Source organism: Alosa pseudoharengus, unplaced genomic scaffold (genome assembly GCF_046254945.1).
Source record: "Alosa pseudoharengus isolate Yale_2024_CS ecotype anadromous, Long Island Sound unplaced genomic scaffold, YU_APseudo_1.1 YU_APseudo_1.1_scf_12, whole genome shotgun sequence".
Taxonomy (NCBI): Eukaryota; Metazoa; Chordata; class Actinopteri; order Clupeiformes; family Clupeidae; genus Alosa; species Alosa pseudoharengus.
The window spans coordinates 19,890,175-19,910,541 of NW_027468587.1; the positions used below are offsets into that span (position 1 = coordinate 19,890,175).

Consider the following 20,367-nt stretch of genomic DNA (forward strand, 5'->3'; position numbering starts at 1 on the left):
GCAAAATTAATTTCGCACGAAAATGTAATTTAGATAGAACATGCAACATGCATTCAATTTTTAGAATGGTCCTAAACTAACACAATGTTGCCATAATGTTACCAGAAATATACTAGGCGGAACACTTTTGTGGTGTCGGAGTGATAAGTGTGTAACACAAGGGAAAAGGTGAAAGTTGAAGGGTATGCGGCTTGTCAACATGGCATCCATGAGCGTTAAACATGGGCTGCTCTCCACCAAATCCTCCCTTCATAATAAGATATTACCATATTTTATTTGCATACAAAGACCGACAGAAGTGAAGTGTTTGAGGGCATCAACAAACTCAAGTAATCAACACAACGAAAAATACTGCATTGATCTTGTAAGGTAACTAGAATAGCTATGGCCCGGAGCTTGCTTCAGGTTCATGACGCATGCATGTATGATGTGAAATGTGTTTACATTACTAACGTAAACTTAAGACAAAGCTTGATAGAAAACGCTTGACAGCTGAAGGTTGTTTACCGATAGCTCTTCTTACTCTTACCGTTGTGGGTAGGCTACTCACTGTAGGTGTTCGGGTCTGTGTGGGACCCGTTTTCAATGTTAAACACTTTTATCTTTTATAGAAAAATTATGCTATTTATTTCTTCTAACTCAAACTCATTGGCCTTGGCTCATTTTCTGTGAACCCCCCCCCACACACACACACACACACACACACACACACACATACACATATGAGGTGTTCGGGTCTACTGGACACGAGTGTAATAATTGTAGGTGCTATATGCTACCTATGTGTTCTACTCTTAACTCGGCCTGCTGTGTGTCTGTGTGTGTCTGTGCGTCTGTGTGCGTGTAGGTGTCTGTGTGCGGAAATGTTGTCTTTCGGAACCCGCTACTCCCACACAAAGTTACAAAACTGTTACATTTCAAGCACTTTCACCTGTTCTGATTAAGTTCTAAGAAATAAGCACCAATACCAACAAATATGAACCATAAATGATGTCTATATCACTGGTAATTGAGCTAAAGTAAGTAAGTAAAGTAATTCTGTTAAGGGTCATTCCGTGTGAAATCACCCAATTTCAGCGCAATTTGGCAGGTGACCCTCTCCGAAAAAATCTGAAAAAAATCACAGGTGTTTGTAGACCAAATCCATGCATAGATCTTAAATAGTATATCTGTATAACTAATCGTTGGAAAACTACAGCCCTTTGAAACTTCAAGTCATTTTAAGCATTGTGGTGAACAATCCTTTTTGTTCAACTTCCAGCATAATTGGCTCTTTTGGTATTTCATACACATTAGTGAAACTATGTGAACAGAAGTACATTTTCCTGTTGAATTAAAAAATCCAATCGGATCAGACGTATCTTGTATACTTTCCCCTCTGCAAAGCTCTGAAAATGGCTATAAATTCATAATGTGAAAAGACATCATCACCTTTGAGGGCTTCTCGTTCAAAAAGTATGTGACACAAATTCATCAGATTTTTTTCTTACACATATATGTATTATAAGGTCCTGTCCATGCATTAACTTTGGTTGTTATCATTTTCATATTTTCAGAGCATTTTTTTAAAATTGGGCTTGATTTTCAAAAAGCCTGTTTTCATCTTCTCATTTCACTACGTGGACAGTTAACAGGATTTTTTTTAATTTTACCATATATCATTCTGTATGTGAGGATCATCTGCCCAAAATTTGGGCTTGTTGCTGAGTTTCTTCATTGAGATAAGATTTTTTTAAAATATTGTCTATAAATCCACTGAATTTGTACTGGATCTGCAGTACCACTTTGCACCACATGTGGTGCTCTTTTAATACAATGGAAGTCAATGGAAGAGTAAGAGAGTCACTTGTTTGCTGCACATATCCAATCTAAACACACAGTTTATGGTTCATAGTTGAATTGGTCCAAATAATTATCGCAACATGAACAACATACTACTCATACATAAATCTTATTTAGAGAAAATAAACTAATCAAGTAAATTATACACACATAAGACTGACTGGTCATCACCATCTTTGTAATGAGTTTTCTACACCAGCTTCAACCTATCAGTGCCTATGTGAGCACTTTAATAATTTTTAGCCAGCTGGTTAGGCAAAGTCTATATTCATCGTCATATGCTTGGGATGCAGTCCTCTGTGATACATAGACAAAGAGCATCAAGATGGAGATCAGTGCTTTAACAAACAATCAAACAATGGGTTTCTAAAATTCAGTTCCTCAAGGTATTTCACTTGATGAAGGTGACCATGTGTGTTTCCATCACAAGTATTCATAACAAGGTTTGAGGACTCGTGGATCCAAGAGGCATTTGTAAAAAGATGATAAATCTTTAGTATTGATTTTTCTGCATCTGACAATGCACTGAATTTTAGAAACCCCTTTTTACTTGAACCATATGAACCATAAACTGTGTGTTTAGATTGGATATGTGCAGCAAACAAGTGACTCTCTTACTCTTCCATTGACTTCCATTGTATTAAAAGAGCACCACATGTGGTGCAAAGTGGTACTGCAGATAAAGTACAAATTCAGTGGATTTATAGACAATATTTGTAAAAAATCGTATCTCAATGAAGAAACTCAGCAACAAGCCGAAATTTTGGGCAGAAGATCCTCACATACAGAATGATATATGGTAAAATTAAAAAAAATCCTGTTAACTGTCCACGTGGTGAAATGAGAAGATGAAAACAGGCTTTTTGAAAATCAAGCCCAATTTTAAAATAATGCTCTGAAAATATGAAAATGATAACAACCAAAGTTAATGCATGGACAGGACCTTATAATACATATATGAGTGGGGAAAAAATCTGATGAATTTGTGTCACATACTTTTTGAATGACAAGCCCTCAAAGGTGGTGATGTTTTTTCACATAATGAATTTATAGCCATTTTCAGAGCTTTGCAGAGGGGAAATTACACAAGATACACCTGATTTGATTGGATTGTTTAGTTCAACAGGAAAATATACTTCTATTCACATAGTTTCACTAATGTGTGTGAAATACCAAAAGAGCCAATAATGTTGGAAGTTGAACAAAAAGGATTGTTCACCACGATGCTTAAAATGACTTGAAACTTTAAAGGGCTGTAGTTTTGGAACCATTAGTGATACAGATATACTATTTAAGATTTATGCATAGGTTTGGTCTACAAACACCTGTGATTTTTTTCAGATTTTTTGGGAGAGGGTGACCTGCCAGCCACTGGGTGATTTGACACGGAATGACCCTTAAGTATTTTCACATAAATTGTTATGGCTGTATTGATTTTAAAGCCTATTAATGTGGTGGGTCCACCAGACCCGGGAACATTGGCAGTGTAACAAAGATATGAACACCTTACAAGAGTTAAGTGTAAACACATGTTTAACCTCTCTTATGTAACATTTTAACTATGATTCATTCCATGGTCCTGAGGTTCAGTGGTCCGTTTATTCAGCTGTCCTATTATTTGTTAGGTCGCGGGACTATGATGGATTTCTGTCTGCACTACTCTTACCTGAGGCCGCGCGCCGATCCGCCTTGGCCCTGAGGGCTTTTAATGTAGAACTGGCACAGGCAGGTATTCCAACTTAAGCAAATTAAACAGCAACAGAAACAAGTCGTAAAATAACTTGTCATGTCGCTCAGTGTTCCCGCTGTTATCAGTTGCATGCTGGTCATGTTTGCCTGTATTTGGGAGAGGATTTGCTGCTGTGTTGGAACTGTTAACCTCGGTGGGTTGTTTCCTGTTTTAGGTGAAGGATTCAGTTTCTCAGAAAACGATTGGTTTAATGCGTATGCAATTCTGGAAAACAGCAGTGGAGGAAATATACAGGGATGACCCGCCACTCCAACCAATTAGCACTGAACTATGGAAGGTTGGTGCAACCTCTTTTGTTATCTCTTTGGCTTTCTGCACCTCGAAATGCCTTTATTGTTTTGTTTGACATAATATGGCACAAAACATTCATTCTGCTTATATTTACAGGCTGTCCGTACGCATACGCTGACCAAAAGGTGGTTGTTGAGAATCATATCTGAAAGAGTAAGGAAAAACTCACTAGTCCATGACATGTTTTCAGCTATTTCACCCTACATCACTTTATTCTTTACCAAACATGTACAACTGGACATACTATTATGTGCTTGTTTGGTGTTCACAGGAGAAAGACCTAGAAGACAGGGCTTACAGGAACCTTCAAGAGCTGGAGGCTTACTCTGAGAACACCCAGTCCTCACTGCTCTACCTTCTACTGGAGACCATAGGTGAGCTGGCAGTCCACACACTGATTATTTAATTGCTTGTGAGCCTTTTCAGACCTTATGTGTCACAGTTCAGTTGTCTTCGAACACCCTCAAGGATAGACCTTTACATCAAATATGTAGTTGTTATTGTCCAAAACAAAAGTGCTCTTTGACTTTTAAAGTGATTACAAAAACACTGTCCTAGTTTCTCTGAACATTTGTCCACATTGTAGTAAATTTCAAACTGTTGAAAGTAAAGTTAAATGAAATGCACAAGGGGGCGGGATTCTCCCATTTGCGTAAGGGTGCATAAGTAAAAAAAAGCGCCTAACTATGTGCATTTCACTCTGCACGATTTCTCCCCTTCGCTTAAATCTATAATTTACGCGGGATAGAGGGAGTTACGTGTCTTGGGAGGAGCAACCCCAAAATCTGGGCGTTTCTTATGTATACAACTCTTGCGCGCATTCTGCAAGCACCTTTCCAGCTATGCGCTCCGGAAAGCTGTATTAAGGTCGAGCGCCACTACAAGGTGAAACAGCATATTGCTCAATATCGGCAGTAGGCCTAGTTCTAAATACATGTAGGTTACACAGAACGTTACAAATGAATATTACAGTATCAATTTTGGTGCTTAATATGCTGATACAGCTTCATGTTTTCCCCTATTACAGCGTCACACGGTGGCATATTTCCCGACATTACCTTATCCATGAGGCTACATTGTTAAATAGTGAAAACCCTGTTATAATCACCCACTTTGGATATTGGAGCTTACCCACTTTGGATATTGGAGCTTACCGACTGTGCATCTTCAGTTTTATCTTGACGTGAAGTCATAATCCCAGAGCCTACTTCGTTCAAATCTGTCCATTTCTTTCCAATTTGACCGAAGTCATCCATACATTTGCACAGACGTCTGGACTATTGTCGAGCAGCGTTTATATTTGCCTGTCTCTTGATTTGTTTGTAATAGAGGCTGATATTGTTATCCCAGTCTCTCTACTGTATTCGAAACTGCAGGTGTCAGTCGACAGCTTCATTAGCATAGATACATTGATATTATGAGAAGCAGCTGCCATTGAATCTCAACAGTGAGTTTTTAAATTATGGATCTACTGTACACTCCTCAAGCACGTCTTGACTCTTTATAAACAAACCTCAAAGCAAAAGTGACATTTCGTGAAGTCTATTTTTTGCCAGGCTATGTGATGAAATGTTGTGATAATGACATGAAATGAAATGTGCTTCCTTAATTCTAAAGATCACGCTTTGTCCATGTTCATTCATGAATCATGCATGAAGTGAACTAATGTTATCTAATGGAGAGGCACAGAGTAAACTATGACCTCACTAGGGATATGTACAGTGTTTGCTTGGATTTTATTAGCTTGGCAGTATTACTCTGTGTTCTCTGTTTAAAACAATTGTTGTCCATTATTAAACCTTTTGGCAAGAATTTCATGTAACTCTAAAGAGACGTCATCCCGTCGTCGCTGGTTGGCCTTTCGTCCTGATGGCTGAGGGAAACGTAAACGCATAAAGAGGAGCTAAAACTAGTATCTCAGTGAAATGAAAATGAGTGGAGATACAAGGCGGGGTGGGGCCAGGCTGGATTTTCTTAAATCAAGTCTGAGATGATGATGATGATGATGATGATGAAAGGCAGTGGCAATTCAGAGAGTGGAGGGGAAATATCTGATGGTTACTTTGTTGTTGTTTTTTTGTAAGAGTTGATAGTCAAAGTGTTTCTCCTCCAAAAAAAAAATAATATAGAGGGAGCAAATGAAAGAGAACAAATGAAAGGGAAACCGTTTCTTCCTTCAAGTTCAAAAAACAATTATGTCTGTCCAGATCAACTTCTCAGGCCATCATCTATCTGAAGGTTTTGGATTTGTTCAAACAGTCATGTGTGTTTTAATTATTTTTATTTTATTTGTGGCATGTTTTTCAAGCTGATATAACAATCCCAGTACATTTCGGCTGTCGTGTGTTAACGCTGTATGATGCACTCTTTACCACTCTATTCAGGGATAAAAGATGTACATGCGGACCATGCAGCCAGCCACATTGGCAAGGCACATGGCATCGTCACGTGCCTGAGAGCGACACCATACAACAGCCGCCGGAGAAGGGTCTACCTCCCTATGGACATCTGCATGCTAGTGGGTGAAACATTCATATTCAACAACAAACAGTAGCATATGTAGTGAGTAGTGACTATGTGAAAATTGCTGTTAGGTCATATGAGCCGTGTTTATTAATTAAAAGCTTTTATTGCAGAGATGGTGACTTGCCTTAAAAATGTGTGATTGATTCAGTGGGAATAAACTGCAAAGTAGTGTTGCACGGTGTATCGATACTAAAAAGGTATCACGATGCCTTCACGCAAAAAACGATACGATTTCCGACGTTTTTAGAATCGATACTTTATTAAAATAATAACGGTCTGTGTGAACTGCTGCTCTCACTGCTCCTTGCACGCATTTGGCAAGTGGGCGTGTCAAGCAGGCAGCTCTGAGTGAGTGAGTGCGCAGCAACGTCAACATAGTTCTTTGCCGACAGTCCTCGGCCTTGTGGATAAAACAAAAGGTGATGTGAAATCTGGAACTATTTCGGATACATCGCGAATAGTGAAGGCAAGCCATCAGGTACACAGAGGTCCGTTTGTAAAATATGTTTCAAAGTCATTTAAAAGCAGTATGCTACACATGGAACTTGGCTAAACACCTCGCAGACATATCCCAACATTTTTAAAGAGTTCAAAGAATGAACAAAGCTGAAGTTGGCCGCACATTCAGAATGCGGTGTAGTCAAGTTTCCATTCCACCTTAAATATTGCAATTTTCTACCGACGGGGCAGTGCTGACTGCAAATACGTGATGACACTGGCATTTGCCTAGTAGCAGACGAACATATAGGCTACTCCTCACAGACGAATAAAAGCCTTTTTTTCTGGTGACTCCATTGTCGACCAATCTTTAAGTAAATGAAGCTTTTGAAGCTTTTCTGTTCTTTACATGAGCTATATTTCATATTTTACAATTTATGCACTAGATTTGATACCCATTGCTCACACATGATTTGCCGTGAGATATTACACCACATCGCGATACTACAGTCTCTGAGCTTTCATTTGACACCATGTATGGCCAATTTCGTTGTGAAAATTCACCCTTTTATATTACAATTGAAATTCCATGAGCTGTTTTTCATATTCCACAATGTATGCACTAGACTTGATACCTATTGCCCACACAACATTTGCCGTGAAATATTACACCACATCCCGATACTACCGTCTCACAGCGTTCATATGACACCCAGCATGCCAAATTTCGTCGTGGAAAATGGCCATTTTTCTTACATTTATATTACATGAGCTATATTTCATACTCCACAATTAATGCACAAGATTTAATACCTATTGCTCACACATCATTTGCCGTGAAATATTACACCACATCCCGATACTACAGTCTCTCAGCTTTCATATGACCCCCTGCATGCCAAATTTCGTCGTGGAAAATGGCCATTTTCCATAGATTTAACTTGCATGAGCTATATTTCATATTTTACAATTTATGCACTAGATTTGATACCTATTGCCCACACATCATTTGCCGTGAAATATTACACCACATCCCGATACTACAGTCTCTGAGCTTTTATTTGACACCATGCATGGCCAATTTCGTCGTGGAAAATGGGCATATTTCATAGATTTAATTTACATGAGCTATATTTCATATTCCACAATTTATGCACTAGATTTGATACCTATGGCCGATACATCATTTGCCGTGAGATATTACATCACATCCCGATACTGCAGTCTCTGACCTTTCATATGACACCCTGCATGCCAAATTTAGTTGTGGAAAATGGCCATATTTTATAGATTTACTTTACATGAGCTATATTTCATATTTTACCATACTTAATACCTATTGCCCACACATCATTTGCCGTGAAATATTACACCTCATCCCGATACAGTCTTTGAGCTTTCATATGACACCCTGCATGCCAAATTCTATCGTGGAAAATGGCTATTTTTCATACATGTAATTTATATGAGCTATATTTCATATTTTACAATTTATTCACTAGATTTGATACCTATTGCCCATACATCATTTGTCTTGAGAAATTACACCATATCCCGATACTACAGTCTCTCAGCTTTCATTTGCCATGCATGGCCAATTCCGTCATGGAAAATCCCCATTTCATTTCAATTGAAATTCTATGAGCTATATTTCATGTTTTACGATTTATGCAGATGTGATCCCTATTTGGCGTGACATACAGCACATCCAGATACAACAGACTTTGCCTAGGCTACGCTACTTGTAGGTCTCTTATTTGACACTCCTACTGTGAGTCATAACTGTTGAAATTGTAGAATTCTGGGGTATTCTTACTGTATTCTGATGGGTTCATATGTTACTTCTGTGTGTAGTATACAACAGGGAGAGGTCCATATTATTGTACATAACTGTGCCTTAGGCCTGTGTACCAGCAGGAAGGTCATACAGGCCAATGTTTAGGAACATCCGAGGAACATCAGTGATAACATGGGCCGAGGGAGACAGCATGTCTGCCTATTCGGGCTAGTATCTCCATCTGGCCAGGGCCGGGTTTTGTACACTGGTTGGCACCTGCCACGTTGGCTTTTATTTGACACCATGCATGGCCAATTTCGTCGTGGAAAATGGGCATATTTCATAGATTTAATTTACATGAGCTATATTTCATATTCCACAATTTATGCACTAGATTTGATACCTATGGCCCATACATTATTTGCCGTGAAATATTACACCACATCCCGATACTACAGTCTCTGAGCTTTCATATGACACCCTGCATGCCAAATTTTGTCGTGGAAAATGGCCATTTCTCATAGATTTAACACATGAGCTATATTTCATATTTTACAATTTATGCACTAGATTTGATACCTATGGCCGATACATCATTTGCCGTGAAATATTACACCACATCCCGATACTACAGTCTCTGAGCTTTCATTTGACACCCTGCATGCCAAATTTCGTCGTGGAAAATGGCCATTTTTGTCACATTTATATTATATGAGCTATATTTCATATTCCACAATTAATGCACAAGATTTAATACCTACATAATTTGCCGTGAAATATTACACCACATCCCGAAACTACAGTCTTTGAGCTTTCATATGACCCCCTGCATGCCAAATTTCGTCGTGGAAAATGGCCATATTTTATAGATTTACTTTACATGAGCTATATTTCATATTTTACCATTTGTGCACTTGATTTGATGCCTATTGCCCACACATCATTTGCCGTGAGATATTACATCACATCCCGATACTGCAGTCTCTGACCTTTCATATGACACCCTGCATGCCAAATTTAGTCGTGAAAAATTGCCATATTTTATAGATTTACTTTACATGAGCTATATTTCATATTTTACCATACTTAATACCTATTGCCCACACATCATTTGCCGTGAAATATTACACCTCATCCCGATACAGTCTTTGAGCTTTCATTTGACACCCTGCATGCCAAATTCTATCGTGAAAAATTGCCATATTTTATAGATTTACTTTACATGAGCTATATTTCATATTTTACCATACTTAATACCTATTGCCCACACATCATTTGCCGTGAAATATTACACCTCATCCCGATACAGTCTTTGAGCTTTCATTTGACACCCTGCATGCCAAATTTTGTCGTGGAAAATGGCCATTTCTCATAGATTTAACACATGAGCTATATTTCATATTTTACAATTTATGCACTAGATTTGATACCTATGGCCGATACATCATTTGCCGTGAAATATTACACCACATCCCGATACTACAGTCTCTGAGCTTTCATTTGACACCCTGCATGCCAAATTTCATCGTGGAAAATGGCCATTTTTGTCACATTTATATTATATGAGCTATATTTCATATTCCACAATTAATGCACAAGATTTAATACCTACATAATTTGCCGTGAAATATTACACCACATCCCGAAACTACAGTCTTTGAGCTTTCATATGACCCCCTGCATGCCAAATTTCGTCGTGGAAAATGGCCATATTTTATAGATTTACTTTACATGAGCTATATTTCATATTTTACCATTTGTGCACTTGATTTGATGCCTATTGCCCACACATCATTTGCCGTGAGATATTACATCACATCCCGATACTGCAGTCTCTGACCTTTCATATGACACCCTGCATGCCAAATTTAGTCGTGAAAAATTGCCATATTTTATAGATTTACTTTACATGAGCTATATTTCATATTTTACCATACTTAATACCTATTGCCCACACATCATTTGCCGTGAAATATTACACCTCATCCCGATACAGTCTTTGAGCTTTCATTTGACACCCTGCATGCCAAATTCTATCGTGGAAAATGGCTATTTTTCATACATGTAATTTATATGAGCTATATTTCATATTTTACAATTTATTCACTAGATTTGATACCTAATTGCCCATACATCATTTGTCTTGAGAGATTACACCATATCCCGATACTACAATCTCTTAGCTTTCATTTGCCACCATGCATGGCCAATTCCGTCATGGAAAATCCCCATTTCATTACAATTGAAATTCTATGAGCTATATTTCATGTTTTACGCAGATTTCAGATTTATGCAGATGTGATCCCTATTTGGCGTGACATACAGCACATCCAGATACAACAGACTTTGCCTATGCTACGCTACTTGTAGGTCTCTTATTTGACACTCCTACTGTCAGTCATAACTGTTGAAATTTTAGAATTCTGGGGTATTCTTACTGTATTCTGATGGGTTCATATGTTACTTCTGTGTGTAGTATACAACAGGAAGAGGTCCATATTATTGTACATAACTGTGCCTTAGGCCTGTGTACCAGCAGGAAGGTCATACAAGCCAATGTTTAGGAACATCCGAGGAACATCAGTGATAACATGGGCCGAGGGAGACAGCATGTCTGCCTATTCGGGCTAGTATCTCCATCTGGCCAGGGCCGGGTTTTGTACACTGGTTGGCACCTGCCACGTTGGCATGATTGACGTTTGTATGTTTTAGTATAACAGGCTTTGTCTTGACACGGAGACGGATCGAGGAAGCAACCCGAACAACAACCACAACTGTTACTCTGCACAGTTTTACTGTTTGAGACAGCCTGTGTTCTGTTATTCATTGTTGTACCATCTACAATAAATCATCATCTAATCGCCGATCCTGATCCCGCCGTCAAGCTTTATTGACCATCTTCAATACAGACATTAGAACTAAAACACAACGCAACAACCAGAGAATCCAACAAAATCTGACAATGATCACGAGGAGCGTGTAATTACATCCATTGTGCAGTTATTCTTTTTTTCTGAAATATAGCTCATGCAAGTTAAATCTATGGAAAATGGCCATTTTCCACGACGAAATTCGGCATGCAGGGGGTCCTATGAAAGCTGAGAGACTGTAGTATCGGGATGTGGTGTAATATTTCACGGGAAATGATGTGTGGGCAATATGTATCAAATCTAGTGCATAAATTGTAAAATATGAAATATAGCTCATGCAAGTTAAATCTATGGAAAATGGCCATTTTCCACGACGAAATTTGACATGCAGGGGGTCATATGAAAGCTGAGAGACTGTAGTATCGGGATGTGGTGTAATATTTCATGGCAAATGATGTGTGAGCAATAGGTATTAAATCTTGTGCATTAATTGTGGAGTATGAAATATATCTCATGTAATATAAATGTAAGAAAAATGGCCATTTTCCACGACGAAATTTGGCATGCAGGGTGTCAAATGAAAGCTCAGAGACTGTAGTTTCGGGATGTGGTGTAATATTTCACGGCAAATAATGTATGGGCCATAGTTATCAAATCTAGTGCATAAATTGTGGAATATGAAATATAGCTCATGTAAATTAAATCTATGAAATATGCCCATTTTCCACGACGAAATTGGCCATGCATGGTGTCAAATGAAAGCTCAGAGACTGTTGTATTGGGATGTGGTGTAATATGTCACGGCAAATGATGTGTGGGCAATAGGTATCAAATCTAGTGCATAAATTGTCAAATATGAAATATAGCTCATGCAAGTTAAATCTATGGAAAATGGCCATTTTCCACGACGGAATTTGGCATGCAGGGGGTCATATGAAAGCTGAGAGACTGTAGTATCGGGATGTGGTGTAATATTTCACGGCAAATGATGTGTGAGCAATAGGTATTAAATCTTGTGCATTAATTGTGGAGTATGAAATATAGCTCATGTAATATAAATGTAAGAAAAATGGCCATTTTCCACGACGACATTTGGCATGCAGGGTGTCAAATGAAAGCTGAGAGACTGTAGTATCGGGATGTGGTGTAATATTTCATGGCAAATGATGTGTGAGCAATAGGTATTAAATCTTGTGCATTAATTGTGGAGTATGAAATATATCTCATGTAATATAAATGTAAGAAAAATGGCCATTTTCCACGACGAAATTTGGCATGCAGGGTGTCAAATGAAAGCTCAGAGACTGTAGTTTCGGGATGTGGTGTAATATTTCACGGCAAATAATGTATGGGCCATAGTTATCAAATCTAGTGCATAAATTGTGGAATATGAAATATAGCTCATGTAAATTAAATCTATGAAATATGCCCATTTTCCACGACGAAATTGGCCATGCATGGTGTCAAATGAAAGCTCAGAGACTGTAGTATTGGGATGTGGTGTAATATCTCACGGCAAATCATGTGTGAGCAATGGGTATCAAATCTAGTGCATAAATTGTAAAATATGAAATATAGCTCATGTAAAGAAGAAACAGAAAAGCTTCAAAATCTGCCCCCCCCCCCCCAAACAAGTGCAATATGAACCGATTTATTTGACAGAAAGCATGTTGTATCATTTACTTAAAGATTGGTCGACAATGGAGTTACCAGAAAAAAAGGCTTTTATTTGTCTGTGAGGAGTAGCCTACATGTTCGTCTGCTACTAGGCAAATGCCAGTGTCATCGCGTATTTGCAGTCAGCACTGCCCCCTGTCGGTAGAAAATTGCAATATTTAAGGTGGAATGGAAACTTGACTACACCGCATTCTGAATGTGCGGCCAACTTCAGCTTCGTAAAGCGCAATGTTCACGCCAGAATAACATTACCAACCCTACCAAACAATCTATTTCATGTTCAGTCAGTACTACTGGTAATATTTGTCATGGCATGTAGACTGCAATTTGTTCAATAATTATTGCCCAGATGTAGGATAGGCTACCCGAAATGCGCTAATTAAAGCCCACAGCATATTACCATCAAAGCGTGTTGAGTCCTAATAATAATAGCGGCTTATTGTTACGTGGTAGCAAATCATGTTATCAAAGAAATAGACGTAATGTAATGCACACAGATATATTGCAACAGGTAATGGTGTAAGCCTATCTGACGAAGACCTGAGTGGTTGGAACGTCGTATTTGTACACTGGGCGCAAAGAAGACTATCCTCACATTTTCCCTTTGCAACTGTCAAAGAAATCCCATGAACACGGGAAGGCCTAGGGTAGCCTATCAGATGGCCTAAAGATTAGGCCCCTCTGCATAGCATTCAGTGATTTGCATGCAGTAATTTCAACACTGACCTTGATCTAGCCTAGTTTGGCTATTTAAAGCTACTTTATTGCCAAAACACAATACAACAAATGAACTATAACAAGGACTTAATCACACAAAGTAGGCCTACTATTTTACTGACTATAAAAAATAATAATTATGTAGGAAGTTTAGAAGTTTAGAACCCAGAATTGACCTGCACACTACAAAAGTGCACCGAATTCAACACAAATGACTCAATACACTTGGAGGAGGTATGAGTCCTTTCTTTTCCAGATATCTTAGGATTTCGCCGTAGTATCGTTTCAGTATCGAGCATCGTGATATTTATGGCAGGTATCGTATCGAAGTCATAATTTTGGTATCGTGACAACACTACTGCAAAGCCATGGGTTACATCAGCTCATGGGTTACATCAGTGCCTTTTCTATCGGAGAAGTGAGCTGCTGGCCCTGGTGTTAATGGTGTCAGTGGGGCCAGGCTATTACAGTTGTGCAATGGGAAGGGAGCGGAGGAACCACAGCAGCAGGAGGAGGCAGGCTGCCTGACCTGCTGATCTTCATGCACTCATCCTCCCAGCATACAGCTGTGTCACACGCATGCACGCGCACACACACACACACACACACACACACACACACACACACACACACACACACACACACACACACATTTATACACACACACACACACACATTCATACACACACACACACACACTGATTGCACCATAGGTTTAAATAGAGGCAGAGGCAGAGTAGAGTAGGAGAGAACTATATGGTGACGGTGGTACAAATAGAGGTAATGTGTGGGTAGGAGGCCATGCGCTAGCCTGGCCCCGCCCACCTAGATCTTCTTTCAGGGAGATCTAGTCTCGAACACCATAGTTCATAACCGTTTCCCTCAGACAAGAACAATGTCAATCAGCGACGAGAGGGTAAGACGAAACCGAAACTTATTGTGATAAACGCAAGCATGAACACCTGCAAACGTCAAAAAAAAAATGCAGTTGTTTATTTACAGTAAAGGTAGACCCACATACATTGTTTCTTGACTGTTGATGCTGTTTATTGTCAGTTTGTGAAGTTTAGGCAAAGTAGGGAGAAATGTTAGGAATCTATGATCAATGTGATTGTAAAGCTGGACCAATGATTTCAAAGTTAGAGCCCATTGCGATGCAAGTGTTGGAAACACTTCCCAATCTAGTCACCAGACTCTATTCACATCGTGTATGGATTTTTACAGGCTACCAGTGTGCAGGAATTAAGCCATAACCACTGCTTTGGTTCACACCATCTGTCAACCTAAATGCATAAACCTGTCATTGCCTGAGCCAGAGACCTGTGCATTTGTCTGGAGGGTCATGATCTCTGATGGGTTAAAAATTAGAAAGAGATGTTCTATTACCCACAGAGTAAGCAATCATCACCGCTGGTCGCCCATGCCATGTGAAAGACAATTGGTTAGGTGTCAGGCAGCTATTTAACAGCAGGGGGCACTGTTGTAACATTGTGTCTATTACAACTGGACACTGGTGAAGTACGTAAACGTACACTTTGGACGCTGTCATTAGTCGATGGAGAGTGCTATTAATTGCCCGCTCATTTCCTGTCAGTTTTATGTAGAGGTCAGTTCTGAGTGTTCCCCCACAGTCTTTCTGGGACTCTGCTAAATGTGTAATAATGACAAGGCTCTGGCAAGCACAGCAACAACTTCAAAAGGTGCATCAGAGTAATGACGTGACTAATTCCAGTTTCTTTGTATTAGTCGTAATTGCTCTGCATGTTATATAATTTTACAGACATGTTTTTTGTATAACACCATTTTTTGTAAAATGGTTTTATAACAGCAAAAACACTGCGTTTTGGGTTTTTGTCCTCCTGGAATATGTTGTTTGTTGTTGTTGTTGTTGTTTTTGTTGTTGTTGTTGTTGTTGTATGTTGTTGTTGTATGTTGTACAGGTTTCTTCTAAAACAGACAGTTAACAGTATTCTCAGTTTTCTGTTGTTTGAGATGCCCATGAATAGTGAGAAATCCCTTGGGCAGTGTTTGGTATGTCAATATTATTTACCCAGACACTCTCGTCAATATGTTTCTTGATTTGTAAACACACCCCAGGCTGTCCCTGGGCCAGTCTAATTTTACATCAATAGCAGGCGACCCTGTGAGACACCACCCTTAAAAGAATAAAATAAGCGCTCCTCCAGATCGATCAAGACAAGCTTCTCTGCAATTATTCTCTGGGGCTATTTTGGAAAATGAAAGCCATTGTTCACCTCGCACATTTTTGAGAATCTGTAGCTATTTGGAAGGTTAAGGGGATTGAGTTTTTAACCACAAGCAATGTGTGTAAATGTAGGGTGGCATAGCTATCAGAGCTTTTGTGTGGCTTTCAACAGAAACCAGCGGATTGTGTTGAAAGTCAATTAATAGAGATTAAAAAGGATTTTTTTTTAAATGAAGCACCTTCACAGTCTTGCAAAATGCTTTTGTAGTCTTCCTAATGATACAGAGCAGTACTGGTTGATCCCTGCAGACGATCAACTTTGAAGAAAGCATGAACATGTAACTGTTTAATGGATATTTCAGTTGATTTAAAGATGGCTCAAACAAGTTGGTGGCACAAACATGCAAAGACAAAGAATCGAGTGACAAAATGTTTTTGTGTGAATGTGTGTGGAGGAGCGTGTATTGAACACAAATGGTGCCTTGGCCTCATTTCTGGTTGTGGAGAGGAGATTGAGTCTGGAATAGTGGCAGATGATGTTTACTGTCGATGTGCTGGAGATGCCGGTTGATGCTCATCTTTTGTGCTCAGCACGGAGTATCTCAAGAAGACTTCATCCGCGGGAGCCGGGAGCAGAATGTCAGGGATGTGGTTTATGACATCGCCAGTCAAGCTCATGTACATCTACAGCATGTAAGTACACACACACACACACACAGACAGACAGACAGACAGACAGACAGACAGACAGACAGACAGACAGACAGACAGACAGACAACAGACAGACAACAGACAGACAGACAGACAGACAGACAGACAGACAGACAGACAGACAGACAGACAGACAGACAGACACACACACACACACACACACACACACACACACACACACACACACACACACACACACACACACACACACACACACACACACACACACACACACACACACACACACATACACACATACATAATCATTTCCTACCCAGATATTCAACAGAGTGCAAATGTTCACAGTGTCAGAACAGACTTTGATACCAGTTAACATTTTGCATTGCCACTCACTAGTAATTACATTCATGGCATTGTATTATTCATATTGTTCCCGTAAAGTAAGTATTACAGCATGCGTGTCTCGTTTCACATTTTTGAAAGACAATCATTTAGTTAATCACAGAGAATTAGTTGTTGCCAGACAAGTGCCAGTAGCTCAATGTTATACAGACACAGACGGGGACATTAATGAGCCCCCATTACTGGAATGCTATCAAGTAAGGCTGGCACCAAATGAGGGCAGTGCGGGTTGAGTCCAATCTGTTGCTTATGGTTCGAATCAAGCCATTGTTTTATCTCAGAATTGGACTCTATGGACACCCATTCTCTGTTGGATCACATGAGTAGTTGAAGGATGGACCAGAGGGTCAATGTCTGTTACGTTATTGGAAAGACTGGCTGGAAACAGCTTCCATCTCAACCCCTGGTAAATAGAAGCCTGTCAAGGTTTACTTCTGTTTGAGAAACCTCTGTGTGTGACTTTTGTTGCTGTTGCTCCCTAATCATAGTTGTGTTCTTGATGTCCACCCACGCTGCACTAGCAAACTTCCTCTTCCTGTGTCACTGAGCGAGCTCCCTCATTCATGTCTTAACCATTAAACCTGTGTATTGATTTTTTTGACTCCCAGGCCAGATCATTCAGCAAGAGTGTTCCAGCTGCTGCCTCGGCCGCCTTCCTGCAAACTGTGAGTGTTTACTCCACACTGATCACCTCTCTCTCTCACCTCTCACACCACTTGAGCAGTTATTTTTTCCCTTCCTCTTCTTCTTCATAGGATTCCGTTCAGATGTTTTTTTGCCTCACATCAATCTGAACCTTAACACACATGTCTTACAGGGTTAAAAGATAGAGTTACACTTTACTTGAAGGTATCTACATAAGAGTTTATGTCGTGAACGTGTCATAAACATTATAAACAAGTCATAAACGTTGTTTGTCATTAAGTGTCATTCGGTTTTCGTCATGACAAGTTATGGTTAGGATTAGGGTTAGGGTTCATGTGTCATGACAGCGTCATGTGTTTATAACAGTGTCATGTCACTCTTATGTAGATACCTTCAAGTAAAGTGTTGCAAAAGATAGTTATGTTAAAACTGCTTGTCTTGTGTGCAAACAGCCTTCCTAACACCTCACGTCGCCATTGAGCGTTAGGCTTACAGGGGGGCTACACCAGGTGCGTAACTGTAACGTTCCGTTCGCTACACGTAAAAACAATTTAGAAGACTGGTCTAATCTTTTCGAATGTACACGCTGCTATCACGTCTGGTGTAGCTACTTCCATTGATTGTAGTGGAAGCTAAGTGCTGCAGCATCCGCGTCACGAACGGAAGGATTCAGTTACGTGCCCAATGTAGCCCCCCTTTTAGGGAAGGAAAAAGTATGCCCACCAAACAGGTGGATGTCAGGTGCCAGAAAAACTGTAGGTTAAAGAAGGAGAAAGGTCTGCGCAGTGTGGCTTCATGAGGATTTTTTATTTTCTCTTTTGTAAGGGTAACGTTTTGATCACAGGGACCTTCTTCAGGGGAAGTCTATAGTGCCACAGTGTGCAGACCTTCCTTCTTTATTTGAATCAGCCTGTTTTGTGGGGTCCTTGGACCTGGAGGGTACATGGAGTACAGAAAATGCCTTTATTTTTACTTTTCCTGGCAGAGTTTGACAAGGGCATAATCACTCCAAGCAGTAAATGGATTTTGCATCTTTACAGTCCCATTTTACCTTGATATATCACAGCTGATGTTTTTTTTATCCTTTGTGATGTCCACAGACATTTAGTCCTGCATATCTATAAATATCCAAACACAACCTGCTCTTGTGCTGATGCACTGAGGACACTCACATGTTTTTTTTTTTTGCTTGGCTCAAATTTAACAGCACTTTTCTTTGTCCACCTCACCTGAACTTCTACAAGAAGTTTCAGGTATAAGGGCAAAAACTTTCACTATTTGCAGGGCGCATTAGGACTCTGTCCAGAAAGATAAATAATATGTGAAACACCACTCAGACAGGCTCGACTGTCTCTGTAACAGGTTATTTGGTTGTCAGAGTGATTCCCTTCAAAGAAGAATGAGTATGCTGCAGATATTTGCCTGTTCACCTCATAGTATTTTTATTTCCCTTTTATTTTTTAAGAAGAAAGGGCTTTTCACATGGAAAAGACTCGGTGTAAAAACTATCCATTTTCCTAACGAGGCAGTGTTGCACTTTGCGTTTCACAAGTCTTATCTCATGGGAGAGTTGAATGTATCTGAAATGCCATGTTGAAGATGAAAGCATGCTTCTTTTGTCTCGTAAAACCGCAGGTTGTTCTGGAGGACTACCTGCAGCGAGTGAGGAAGGTCGACTTTGACGTGTTCCACCCCAGTCTACAGAAGCGCAACCCCCTGCTACCCTTACAGCTGTATTTCAGGTCGTGGAAAGAGACGTACTGATGTTAAACCCAGGCTATTTTTTTTATAGCAGATATTAAAGAATTCACTCAGTTCAGATGAAGTCATATCATGGCACTGATTCAGTGAGCATATACTGAAATAAATCATATTGACCACGGTTGTATTTTGTTGTTGTTGTTATTGTTACAGCCTCTGTGGTCATTGTAGTATATGATCAGGAAGTTTTGTCGTGCCCTCACACAAGAGTGATGTTGACACAGTTAGGTTTGCATGAAGCACATGTATCTAGATTACCATTTCCCCAAATGACGAGCATACCATTAACTTGGAGGTAAACATGTTTTGCTCATGGCTTACATGAAGCGCTTTCAGATATACGTGTAAGACCGGAGGTTCTGCCGATGTTAAACGGTGGGGCCGTATATCTGAACGACATAACCGGTCATGTGGAAGTCCGAATTCACCCGGTGTTTATACTACTCCCCCCCTAGTATTTCCTCCGGACATTATGTAAATGTGCTGTGTCTGAATGAAGCGTAGAACATGCGGTTAAGATCAGTGGTTAAATTGGCTTTTGTAAGGAGGGGGAGCCCTTACGGTGATGGTCATCATTCAAAATCGCGCCGTAAAATGACAATGTGTTTTTACACCAAATGGGCTCTTTTTCCAGTATTAATGTAAGGTAGGACTACTATTGTTGAGGGGGGGGGGGGTGATTTCCTGTAATCTGGTGCATTTTGGGGATGGCCAATACTAAATTCAATCAGATTCATAGCCTATCCTGATTTGTTGATATTGAGGCAATGATTCCGTGCAAAGGCTTGGGCA

The 20,367-nt window shown here is 39.7% G+C and overlaps 1 protein-coding gene across 3 annotated transcripts; it reads left to right on the plus strand.

The window, feature by feature from the left end:
• The first annotated feature begins 167 nt into the window (after nucleotides 1-167).
• Nucleotides 168-19,689, plus strand: ndufaf6 (NADH:ubiquinone oxidoreductase complex assembly factor 6). Of its 3 annotated transcripts, none has more exons than XM_076280421.1 (9): nucleotides 168-369; nucleotides 3,468-3,567; nucleotides 3,747-3,869; nucleotides 3,980-4,036; nucleotides 4,155-4,257; nucleotides 6,268-6,401; nucleotides 16,686-16,787; nucleotides 17,778-17,834; nucleotides 19,450-19,689. In XM_076280421.1, exons 1-9 carry the CDS (start codon nucleotides 185-187, stop codon nucleotides 19,576-19,578), a joined length of 990 nt encoding a protein of 329 aa, XP_076136536.1. In that variant the 5' UTR covers nucleotides 168-184; the 3' UTR covers nucleotides 19,579-19,689. The 3 variants fall into 3 exon arrangements, with proteins under 3 accessions (XP_076136536.1, XP_076136537.1, XP_076136538.1); XM_076280422.1 differs by having other exon boundaries at nucleotides 168-364; XM_076280423.1 differs by lacking the exon at nucleotides 168-369 and having other exon boundaries at nucleotides 3,246-3,571.
• The last annotated feature ends 678 nt before the right edge of the window (nucleotides 19,690-20,367 follow it).